The sequence below is a fragment of the Asterias amurensis genome, chromosome 2 (genome assembly GCF_032118995.1).
Source record: "Asterias amurensis chromosome 2, ASM3211899v1".
Classification (NCBI taxonomy): domain Eukaryota; kingdom Metazoa; phylum Echinodermata; class Asteroidea; order Forcipulatida; family Asteriidae; genus Asterias; species Asterias amurensis.
Genome location: NC_092649.1, coordinates 18,661,832 through 18,674,987, shown reverse-complemented (window position 1 = coordinate 18,674,987; position 13,156 = coordinate 18,661,832). Strand labels below are relative to the sequence as shown.

Sequence of the window (13,156 nt, the reverse complement as noted above, 5' to 3'; positions counted from 1 at the left end):
CTATTTTGTCAATATCTTTGTTTCGTTAAATGATACCACATTTGCAATGATTACATGTTGCTGAATTTTGTTACATGAATGACAATGAGGCAAAGTCACAATTTAAATTGGCCAAAATTACCATTAGAGAGTAACGAATAATAAATGTATACTTGGTTAAACAAAGTTTCCTAACTTTGTGTGAGCAGTTTATTTAATACCTCTGCAGAATTCCACATTGATGTGGACTTTTAAAGAAATATCAATGTTCAATTTAACTAGTTATTAAGAAGAGTAATGATAATTTAAGATTGTCTCACAGGGAGATAAGGTTGTAGGAGTTACTCATTCGGTGAATTTCCCAATTATTCTACTCAACGGCTTTCACTGTGATTCTTATCAGCTTTTAAAGTAATATTCAACATTCAGAATGTGATTTTCTTACAGTAAGCACTGGAAAAAAAAACATGAAGTGGAAATTGTACAGAAAGCGCAAAATTGGCTGTTAAGCCTGCTTCATGCAATGGGGCCTTGTGCCAATTTTCATACAGCTTTTTAGAAAAAACTGCTAAGCAAAAATAGAGTGGGGCACAAATCGCAACAATGAAAGTTAAGCTAAGCATAATTTGTTTGTGCTTAGCATTATTTTGTGTGTGCAGGCTAAAGCTGTTTACTGGAAAGCAAATTCATATCAGGTCAGGTTGGTGTAGTGGTGTTTTGCCTCGCCCTCCCGGAATAATTTTCTGGGGTTTTCCTCTAAAACATTTCTCTATAACAATTGGACCCTTTCGGTAAACAGTGTTGTCCAAGGCCCACACTTTGTGTACCACAACTTCTATATCAAATAACATCGGAGTCGGGAGAAAACAATGGAAAAACCCACCCTTGTTTCCGCGCGTTTTGCCGTGTCATGACACGTGTTTAAAATAAATCTGTAATTCTCGTTAACGAGAATTTATATTGTTTTGCTGTTTTCTCAAAAAGTAAAGCATTTCATGGAATAATATTTCAAGAGAAGTCCTTCACCATTGCCTTCTGTAAACCCTGAAAGTTATTTGTAAATCTGTGAACCTTTTTTTTTTTTTTTCTTTGAACCGAAAGGGTCCAATGGCTTTGAAACTGAAATTTCTTCATCATGATAATCTTCTCTATTTTTTTTTTTGGGGGGGGGGGGCTCTAATTAGAATGTGAGAATATTTGTCCATATCCTGATATCATTACTATAAAAAAGCACGCATCAGCAAAAGTAGTTCATAAAACGTATAGGACTTGAAAACATGTTCACATTAGAGTTGTATTGTTTTGTCACTCGTTTGCTTACTGAAACCTTGGCAAGTTGATAGTAATCTGAGACAATTATAACGCGCATTATGCAGGAGCCTCTTTGCGCAAACGCTTTTGAGTGGCTTAGAGTTGGCAGTGTATGAAACAAATTCTGCTGAGGATGTTCTGTAAGCAGAAAACATAGGCTTGATGAAATTGGTCCTAGGTCTTAAACTACGTTGTGGTTTTATAGTGGGTAAAATAGTAGTATATTTTGTTGCCCTTTGTTCATGCCTTGGTGCCCCTTGTACTGAGGAATAGTCCCACGCCCTTTTAAAAAATAGGCAGGTGTGATATTGTATGTCCGAGTCTGATTTCAACTTTTCTGGTCAAATTTTAAACAAGCATTTTAGTACTCCACAAGGTAAATCAATTAGATTGTTGTGAATTTTTATTTTTGTTTGTTTTAAACCTACATTATGTAGGTCAACCTTAAAGGCACTGGCCACCTTTGGTAATTGAGGTTGTTGGTTCATTCCTGCTCTAGTCAAGTTTTCTTATCTACCAGTTATCTACTAGTCTGGGACCTTACCTGTAAGGTGCAATAGATTTATGTACAAAAGTTTAACAGGTTCATAACAGATTGCAGTTGTGCCCAAGTTTAGGTTTACAAAATGATCTCGTTTTCAATTGTTTAACGACTGAGCTGTGAACTTACAGTATAAATTTCTTAATAAATCTATTGTCTAAATTTTGGTTTTACCCATATACATTTATGCCAATGTATTTAGCACTTTATACTCATTACTTTCCCGAGCTCTGAAAAAAATCACAGGCATATTACTCGGTTGGCATTCGAACCTACGACCTTTGCATCTTGAGCATGCAATGTCTTACCAACTGTACTTTTGTACTTAATCCAATGCTGTGGTATTTTCCATATGGACAGGTCAGGTGCCTGGTTGAGGGTCGAATTTCTGGTCCAAAATAATTTTACTCGCTGACAGCTTTTTTGAAAAATGTTAACATTTCAACTAAATTTTGGTAAATTTGGGGGTGGGTCTTTGGAGTGGAACTTTAATACTATTTTAATTGTTGATTTATGGGCAATTTAAGCCATAAACATATCACTCAAGATAAGTAACAAAGTAGCTGTAGGTATTTATGCACACTTTTATTTAAAATAATTGAATACAGTAATTTAATATGCATATATTTTTCTTGCTCAACTGTTTGAAAGTAGCTTTATTCAAATAAACAAAATTGTTGAAATTTATCAAAAGATACTGTTTGGATTTGGCTTGGAAATTTCATTCTATTGAATTTTTTGCATTCCGAGAAGGTATGGTGACAATGTTATCTCTTTTTTACGTCAGATTCGAGCCTCACTTTTAGATCACTTCAGCAAAGATGGCTGCTTTCAAATTTTCTTGTCAGGGTCAGGCTAGACTTGATAACAAGTCGTTAGGCGCTGCCTATTTGTTACTAACAAACATTCTGCCATTCATGCAACAGTCGCAGTGCGATTATACACATGCTACGGTCGTAGGTAGCGCGTGGCAGCTAATTGCCACTGACGCACACACATTACTGGGATCGAGGATGAGTGTACCGTACCCGATGAGTGTACCGTCCCCGTAGATTACGCTACACCGCGCTTACCAATTACCGACTTGATTTCAAGACTAGGGTCAGGCAAATTTCTGCATTCACCAACAGGAGAGAGTCCATACTGTGACCAAACCTATAGTTTTGAAACCTGAATTGCAACATCTGAGATGTTCTGGGTCTAGAACATGGTAGTGAGAATAGACTCACACAAAGCTAGCGGACGATACAGCGCGCTGCCCATGGTAGTGAGAATAGACTCAAACAAAGCTAGCGGACGATACAGCGCGCTGCCCACGGTAGTGAGAATAGACTCACACAAAGCTAGCGGGCGATACGGCGGGCTGCCCATGGCAGAGGGAATAGACTCACATAGCTAGCGGGCAATACGGCAGGCTGCCCATGGTAGTGAGCATAGACTCACACAAAGCTAGCGGACGATACAGCGCGCTGCCCATGGTAGTGAGAATAGACTCACACAAAGCTAGCGGACGATACAGCGCGCTGCCCATGGTAGTGAGAATAGACTCACACAAAGCTAGCAGACGATACAGCGCGCTGCCCATGGTAGTGAGAATAGACTCACACAAAGCTAGCAGACGATACAGCGCGCTGCCCACGGTAGTGAGAATAGACTCACACAAAGCTAGCAGACGATACAGCGCGCTGCCCATGGTAGTGAGAATAGACTCACATAAAGCTAGCGGACGATACAGCGCGCTGCCCATGGTAGTGAGAATAGACTCAAACAAAGCTAGCGGACGATACAGCGCGCTGCCCACGGTAGTGAGCATAGACTCACACAAAGCTAGCGGACGATACAGCGCGCTGCCCATGGTAGTGAGAATAGACTCACACAAAGCTAGCGGACGATACAGCGCGCTGCCCATGGTAGTGAGAATAGACTCACACAAAGCTAGCGGACGATACAGCGCGCTGCCCATGGTAGTGAGAATAGACTCACACAAAGCTAGCAAACGATACGGCGCGCTGCCCTTGTTAGTAAGAATAGACTTGGGCAAAGCCAGCGGACGATACGGCGAGCTGCCCATGGCAGTGGGAATAGACTCACACAAAGGTAGCGGGCAATACAGCGCGCTGCCCATGGCAGTGGGAATAGACTCACACATAGCTAGCGGGCGATACGGCGGGCTGCCCATGGCAGTGATAATAAATTCACACAAAGCTAGCAGGCGATACAGCGCGCTGCCCATGGTAGTGAGAATAAACTCACACAAAGCTAGCGGGCGATACGGCGGGCTGCCCATGGCAGTGAGGATAGACTCACACATAGCTAGCGGGCGGTACTTAGGGCTGCCCATGGCAGAGGGAATAGACTCACATAGCTAGCGGGCAATACGGCAGGCTGCCCATGGTAGTGAGAATAGACTCACACAAAGCTAGCGGGCGATACGGCGCGCTGCCCATGGTAGTGAGAATAGACTTACACAAAGCTATAGTAGCGGGCAATGCGGCGTGCTGCCCATTGTTGCGAGAAGAGACTTACACAAAACTATTCCGTGTCTAAAGGCATTTAACTTTCCAGCTGATCATGCTGATTTTCTCTTCTTCTTTTGAAAACAGTGCCATAGAAAACGGAAAAACACTGTACAAAAGTTAAGTGTAATTGGCCATTTCCTCTCTGTTTTTTTTTTATTGCAATTAGAAAATTGCATATGGAACAAGGAGGAACCCAGGCACCAGAGCCATTTTCAGGCATTTTCAAACTCGTCAACTCATTTCTGTTCTGTGTAATACTTAGGTCATGGTATTTCCGGGTTTCGTGTTGTGTGATCGGCCATTTTATCTCCTTTTTTTTGCATTTAGAAAGTTGCATGTCTAGGACAAGATATCCAGGCACAACAGCCATTTGTCAGGCATTTTCAAGTTTGCCAACTCATTTCTGTTCTGTGTAGCACTTTCCTGTTATTTTATTTCCGGGTTTCCTGTTACTGAGTATTGTCACCGAATCACCCACTATGAACTGACAATTTCCAGAATCTCTGGCAACACATTGTCTCTGGCAACACGTTGTAGTTTTGTATTTCTGGTGATAAACAGAGTCCTGAGACCTCCTGAATTGTAACATCTGAGATGTGCCGGGTCTAACTGCATGTAACTTTTCAGCTGTGATTTTCTTTTTTTTCTTGTCAAAACAGTGCCATAGAAAACTAAAAAAACACTGTACAAAAGTTAAAGGGAAGGTACACGTTTAGTAATTACTCAAAACAAATATTAACTTAAAAACTGCCTCGGTAACGAGCATTGGGGAGCTGTTGGTAGTACAAAACATTGTGGGAAACGACTCCCTCTGAAGTAACGTAGTTTTTGAGAAAGAGGTAACTTCACACTAAAATAATAAAAGACTTCTAGCTAGAAGTCTTTCATTCCTATCAAAGCACACAAACTCGTCCAACAAGGGTGTTTTTTCTTTCATCATTTTCTCGTAAATCCGATGACCAATTGAGCTCAAAATTTTCACAGGCTTGTCATTTGATGCCTATGATGGGAAACACTTCGTGTGGACACTGGTCTTTGACAATTACCAAACGTGTACCTTCCCTTTAAGTTTGATTGGCCATTTCATCTTTTTCTCTTTTCTGCAAGTAGAAAGTTGCATTTCATCGACACGGTTTCCAGGCATAAAAGCCATTTTTTAGGCATTTTCAAATTTGTCAACTTATTTTTGGTCTGTGTAATACATTCCTTTGCGTTACTTCCGGATTTCCTGTCACTGTTTATTGTCCAAGCCTGTAGTTATGTTTTTCTGGTGATGAACAGAGTCCTGAAACCTGAATTGTAGCATCTGAAATGTCAGCCATTTTTCCCGCATTTTCAAATTCATACACTTATTTCTGTCCTGTGTAACACTCCGGGTTTCCTGTCTTTTGGTTTTCTCATACTTTCTGCATTTTCTGTGGCAGTCGTATTTCATATGTTTATTAGTGGCTATCATAATAATAGCAAGAATGTTGCAAATTGCCCTGTTTTTGTTTAAAAGCGATGAATGGCAATAGTTATTTGCAAAGGATTTACCAAAAATGCCCATAGAGCTACATTGCTTCATGATTATTGATAGCTGAATCTTTTCGTAAACGGAAACCTTTTGGGGTTATTAGGTCGCGCATGTGTATTATGTAGGCACTTCCCAGCGCACTTGGATGAGGCTGGGCAAGAGGTCTCTTTACAAAAATAGAAATCTTACTATGCAAAAAGCTCCTTGTCACAGAAACAAAATTCAAACTTTGACCAAACCTTCTGTGCTTGAGAGGAAAATACCCACTCAGAAATACTAATTGTATTACTCTAAGCCAATTATGTCAACCACAAATGGAAAATTTAATTAACAAGAACTGTGTTCACACTAAAGTGCAGATGACTTGATTACAATCTTCAGTACTGTCAAAGCTGAAAATATTGTTTAGTGTTTTACTTTAAAGGAGTGGACACTATTGGTAATTACTCAAAGTAATTATTAGCATAAAACCTTACTTGGTAACTAGTAATTGGGAGCTGTTGATAGTATAAGAGCTGTTGATAGTATAAAACATTGTGAGAAACGGCTCCCTCTGAAGTAACATAGTTTCGAGAAAGAAGTAATTTTCCACAAATTTGATTTCGAGACCTCAGATTTATAATTTGAGGTTTTGAAATCAATCGTCTGAAAGCACACAACTTCGTGTGACAAGGGTGTTTTTTCTTTCATTATTATCTTGCAACTTCGATGACCGATTGAGCTCAAATTTACACAAGTTTTTTATTTTATGCATATGTTGAGATACAGCAAGTGGGAAGACTGGTCTTTGACAATTACCAAGTGTCCAGCATCTTTAATATGGAGATCGCCAACAGAGAGCTACAAAGCTCACTTGGTTCAACCCAATTAAAGGCAGTGGACACTATTGGTTATTACTCAAAATAATTATTAGCTTAAAACCTTTCTTGGTGACGATTAATGGGGAGAGGTTGATGGTATAAAACATTGTGAGAAACGGCTCCCTCTGAAGTGCTATAGTTTTCGAGAAAGAACTTATTTTCCACGAATTTGATTTCGAGACCTCAGATTTAGACTTTGAGGTCTCTAAATCAACCATCTAAACGCACACAACTTTGTGTGACAAGCATGGTTTTTTCTTTCATTATTATCTCGCATTATTACTTCGACGACCAATTGAGCTCAAATTTTCACAGGTTAGTTATTTTATGCTTATGTTGAGATACACCAAGTGAGAAGACTGGTCTTTGACAATTACCAATAGTGTCCACTGCCTTTAAGGTTTTTTTTGTGATATCTGAAACTCATTAGTCGCATCCCCTTAATGTGATTCCTCTGCTGCTGCTTCCCATGTTGTACAGTATGATCCATGGCTATGGTAGTAACAGGTTTAATGGCTTCTGACTGGCAACCCCAGACAAACATATTGACAAAATAGGGTGACATATGACTAGATAGCTCAGTTGGTAGAGCGGCAGCATGTTAATCGGGAGGTCGCGCAAGTCCTACTCTAGTCGTGTTTTCTTTGTTCAAACAAATTTTAGGTTAGTTGAAATGATGGCATTTCCAACTTTTGGTAAACCCAAGGGATTTAGATTTCACGCAGGGACTGTAGGAAATGTTCTCTCCTAGAGAAGTAAATCAAATTGAAGGATTTCTACATGTGGAAAAATTACCATGTCTGAATTCAGATAAAGTCTGAAATTGTTCATGGCTCGAGTCGGAACCAGCACACAAAAATTATTCCAGAATTAAACAATTTTAAATCAGAAATTTAACCCAATTTGACTGATCACATAGTTTCATATAGTAACATTGATTTATTCTCAAAAACAACACTCTTTATTTGCACATTTATAAACACAAATATCTTTAAATAAATCCCTTTCATATGCTAAATTATTTTATTTACCTTTTTCATCACAACAGTTGCATGTATATTCAGTGTTGTAGCCATTGTGGGCAGGCCTGCCCTGCCCAGAACTAACTAATTAGCACACTGAACAAACCAGCCCAGATTGCCCTCACATTGCACTTCAGCAATGATGGACCCACATCTAAACAACTTTGTTGAATTGCTCGCCCTTTGTGGACTAAAGTTAGATTTAAAAGAACATGTTGCCTTGAATCGGTCCAGTTGGTCTTTGAAAATCTTTTGTAACCGTTTGATATAAAATGCATATGGGTAGAAAGATGTATAAAAGTAGAATACAATGATCCACACAAACATGCCTCGAAATTGCATGGTTTTCCTTTTACCTCGTCGACTAACACGGTCAGCCATTTATGGGAGTCAAATGTTTATTGACTCCCATAAATGGCCAACCGTGTTGGTTTGCACAGTCAAAGGAAAACCACGCAATTTCGAGGCAAGTTTGTGTGGATCATTGTATTCTACTTCCTTAGGCATTTTATAATATAAAAAAACCGGATAAAAACGTTTTTATAGACCAACTCGTCTGATCCAAGGCAACGTGTTCCTTTAAGCGCCCACAATTAAAACTCGTCTAGCTTTAAAACTGCACTGGTTATATTGTCATGATAGGTTTACAAATCATGTAACTCACTAATGAGTCTAAGATTCCAACTTTCAAGTAACTCATCAATAATTGAAATCATGATGCCAGCGAGAGAAACTATTTTACTTTCACGCAAATTTGTGAAAGGAACATGTTGCCTTGGATCGAACGAGTTGGTTTTTGTATAACCGTTTGTTACAAAATGTACATTGTATATGGTAAGAAATAAGTTTAAAAGTAGAACACAATAATCCACACAAATTTGCCTCGAAATTGCGTGGTTTTCCTTTTATTTTGCGAACTAACACGGTTGGCCATTTATGGGAGTCACAAATTTGATTCCCATCAATGGCCCACCGTTTTAGTCGACGAGGTAAAAGGAAAACCATGCTATTTCGAGTGATACTTATGTGGACTTTTATATTCTACTTTAAAAATATCTTTCTAGTCATTCGCATTTTATAACAAACGGTTTTCAAATACCAACTCATCGCCCGGTCAAAACGAGCAGACATTGTGGTTAAAATTTAAATAAAAAAGTTCATCGAACTTGGCATAGTGTTCATAAAACTTGTCAATAAAAAGATTTCAGATTTTTAAATACCAAGTAATATCTCCTTTGGGGATAAAAGAGCTCCAAGTCTAATCGAGGATAGATGGCAACAGTTAGTCTTGATACCAAACTGTATCGTTACTTTCCACTTCATAAATAGTGAAAGTCAATCACAAAAGTAAACTAAAGTCTGGAAATAAGACTAGCACCTTTCAACTGACTTCTTTTCATGTTTCATTCCAAACATGAGACTCAAGGTTTGACAAGGAAAAATCAACACACAAATTTTATTTCCATTTTTGTTTAAACACTGCAATATGAAACAAAAAGCCTTCAAAAGGGTTTTATTTACAGTTATTGTACTACATTTAATCAATATTGATTTGGTTTTGTTTTTAATAGACGGAAGATTTGTAATAAAGAAGAACATGAAGTTAAAAACCCAAAGGGGTTACCCCCACCCAACAACAAATGAAAACCAAAAGAAAATTATGAACAAAATATTTAAAGGTAGGGTCATTGTTTAGTCCTTGTCAGTGTAATGCTAATTTGTAGACAAACTTTTTAAGAAATACACAATAAAAGTCACCTATGTGGATATAGGTTACATTAATTAAGTGTTATTAAAAGGTTCCTCTTGTCTTGTCATAACAAAACTATACTTCAAATTGGACAAGATTTTCCCGATAAAAACAACTTAACATTGCTGGGATATGTGTCTTTTACTTAAGTTCGCACATGGTAGTTCTTTTGCAATTTTAACAAAATAAACAACTTTATGCTTGGGTTATATATATTATCATCTTTCATATAATCCTAAAATAACATTTATAAGATGAAATCTTCAAAAATAATCTAATGATTTCAATATATCTTTTATAATCACTCTAGCTACTAGAGGTTATACCTTTTCTCCCTGCTGCAAGTCTTGCAACCAAGTCCCGTCAGATTTTGACTAAGAGTCAGATTTTGAAAAATGCCCGGTTCAATGACTTCATTGGTTACAAATCAACACTTGAATTGAGTTCCCCAGACTAAAGCAATGTGGCTACGCCCAAGCCAGGGCAAGTTTTTGTGTTGCAACCTCCATATTGGCAAACCCTTGTACTTAAAGAGAAGGTAACCGTTTGGTAATTACTCAAAACAAACACTTAAAAACTGACTTGGTAACGAGCATTGGAGAGCTGTTGATAGCATTAAACATTGTGGGAAACGACTCCCTCTACAGTACTGTAGTTTTGAGAAAGAGGTAATTTCTCACTAAAATAATCAATTGAGCTAGAAGTTACTAGAAGTCTTTTATTCCTATCTGAAAGCATTTTCCTTGCAACTTTGATGACCGATTGAGCCCAAATTTTCACAGGCTTGTTATTTTATGCACATGGTGGGATACACCAAGTGAGAAGACTGGTCTTTGACAATTACCAAATGTGTACCTTCCTTTTAAGTGCCATACACATTCATTCAGAATTGTGTACGGGTGTTCACAATCTCTTAAAAAACTAAGGAAAAGCTTGCCCCGAAACCATGTGAAGTAGCAACTGTCTCTCGTTTGAGAGATTACAAACGTTAAGGCTTGCCCTGAACCATGTGACTTAAGAACTGTCTCTAATGTTAAGGGGTTTGGGTACTTTTTGTTGGACACAAAACACAAAGTTCAGTATCGGTATTTACCAATACTAGTAAACACGCTGTACATGCTCAAATTATTTTTCGTCTTCTGAGATGAACATTATTTTTGTGACATTGTTTTGCTCATCTCTAAAATTACTTCAGCACCTCAGCAAGTAACATTTTAAAGGAACACGTTGCCTTGGATCGGACGAGTTGGTCAAAACAAAAGCGTTTGTATTCGTTTTTTATAAAATGCATATGGGTAGAAAGATGTTGTAAAAGTAGAATACAATGATCCACACAAGTTTGCCTCGAAATTGCGTGGTTTTCCTTCTACTGTGCGAACTAACACGGTCGGCCATTTATGGGAGTCAAAATTTTGACCCCCATAAATGGCCGACGTGTTAGTCGACGAGGTAAACGGAAAACCACGCAATTTCGAGGCATGTTTGTGTGGATCATTGTATTCTACTTTTACAACATCTTTCTACCCATATGCATTTTATAAAAAACGGTTACAAACGCTTTTCAAAGACCAACTCGACCGATCCAAGGCAACGTGTTCCTTTAAGTAAAACTTTCTACCAGCATTATCATCAAACCGTGTCAGATTTAATGTAAATCTGTGACATTGGTTTTTCTGTCATACAAAAAGTACCCAAATCCTTTAAGGAATTCAAATTTGTGCTTGTGATTATGCAAGTCACGGGACAGGACATTATTCAAATAATTTGAAAAAATGAAAGTGAATAATTTGAGGTATTTTCATATATACAATTCTTACTAGCATGATTAGAGGCAGAAGATCGTCTAATGCTGGGATGATCGTTAAATGATCGCCGTTCTTTTGTCCCGTTGTTTGCTGCGGATTTTAGTTCTAGCTTTGAAGGCTTGCGAGTTATAATGATGCTGTGGGAAAAAATAATTTAAAAAATAAATCAATTACAAACTAATTAAAATGTAAGGAAGGATTGTCTCTACAGCCGTCATTATATTAGTGTTAAACTAGGGATCAATGTCATTGAGCTGCTTAGCGGCCGAATTTGTGCTTTCAGTGCAATTTCCTTTTCATAGTGCTGCCCTCGGGCAATTTTTCTCCTTTTGTAATGATGTTTAATTAATCTTTTATTTTGTATGATTTGAACATATTTTAAAATTGTAAATTCTTAATGCAATTCGGCCGTTTGACCGCGATTTTTTGAATGTTTTAAAATAAACCATTACCATAAGCACACGAAAAGGCATGGTCCCAAATCCCTTTTCCATTGGCTAACTGAACACCCACATGTTTAGATTCTGATAAGATTAGTGTTCCCGGTTTCATGCAAAGAGTGTTGTGGTTTGGGGTGCAGAACCATATATCCATCAATTTGAAATTATCACTTGCTTTGTCAGGGCTCAATTTTTACACTGAACCACAGGCCCTAAACCAGTGATTTTAGTGTAGGGCCACGAAGCGCATGACCTACTGTCCAGCAGTCTTGTGTTTTTCTATTGAATAAATGAAACCTCACTGATAAGATTGGTAAGCCTGACCTTGTGCTAACAGTGTGTGATTTTGGAGTGCAGCACCGAATCCACCCTTGAAAAAGGTTGAAACGGCAAACTATAAACTGCCCTTAACGAAAAACAGGGAATCTACAAGAACAAAAACTTACTCTTTCAATTCTGTTGGCTTTCTTCGGTGCCCCAGGCCCAGACACGATGATCGGCGCCCCTAGACCAAAGATATCCCTTAGCAGTAGATTCTCTTGTAGGTGGATATTGGTCCCTGAACCTAGAGACTCACGGAATGCCCCGTACTGTCGCTTCTTCACCCAGCCGTCTAATTCTAGAATCTCTGGCCCAAACTTGATAATCTCATGCGGGATATCGTTTTCCTATATAAAAAAAAAGCGTTTCAAGACATCAAAGACAAATTTTAGGGGATACATAAAAGGATCATTTACACAATTGCGACACTCGTGCCTGAAGAGGTGTATTTTGAAGCATTTTATTTAGCAATTGTGTTGTTGTTGATAAGTAGATGGTCTTGATAAAACCAAAGTTGTGTACTGTACTGGCCAGTCTTTTTAGTATTCATGCAAGCACAGGGCATGGCATTTGGTACTTTGAAAAAGTAGGAACATTTTGTTGGATGCAAGGAACGACCAACAGGTACACATAATGTGTAGGCTCAACAGATTTTTCCGGCTACTGAATCACTTCTAATCTTCCTATGAGCATTAAAATAGTAGAAAAAACATCACGCCTTATGCACGAGACAAGTGTGTATACGCCTGCAACCGTGGACTGTTGACCTGCAACCTATTGTCTAGTGCTGGGCGAATAGTGAAATTTTGTTATTCGGATACCTCTGGCCAACTATCCGAAATTAACCGGATATTCGAATAGTTTTTCCCCCCGCTAGAGGGCGCTATTAAAAAACAAATTAAAAAAAATATTTAAAAAAAAAAAATTTTTGTCGCTAGAGGGCGCTGTCCGTTTGTGAATGAGATCTTCTGGGCGGATTGATATTAGTTTTAGACAGTGTCACTCGGTTCATTCATAAAAATGACCGGATCTAATTTAAAGATGGCGATTTGCTTTTTCTTTTGATCGTGGATGACTCTACGTGAAGGAAAA

General features: G+C 38.3%; 1 protein-coding gene across 1 annotated transcript in view; it reads right to left on the bottom strand.

Annotated features, from left to right (window-relative positions):
- Window positions 1-11,026: 11,026 nt before the first annotated feature.
- LOC139954118 (interferon-related developmental regulator 2-like) overlaps window positions 11,027-13,156 on the bottom strand; it is a 10,237-nt gene continuing 8,107 nt past the window's right edge. The window contains exons 10-11 of the mRNA XM_071953782.1: window positions 12,190-12,411; window positions 11,027-11,440 (exon numbers count right to left, since the gene is read on the bottom strand). Coding sequence (XP_071809883.1) covers window positions 11,360-11,440; window positions 12,190-12,411 — 303 coding nt within the window. The 3' untranslated portion in view covers window positions 11,027-11,359. The remainder of the gene's footprint in view (window positions 11,441-12,189; window positions 12,412-13,156) is intronic.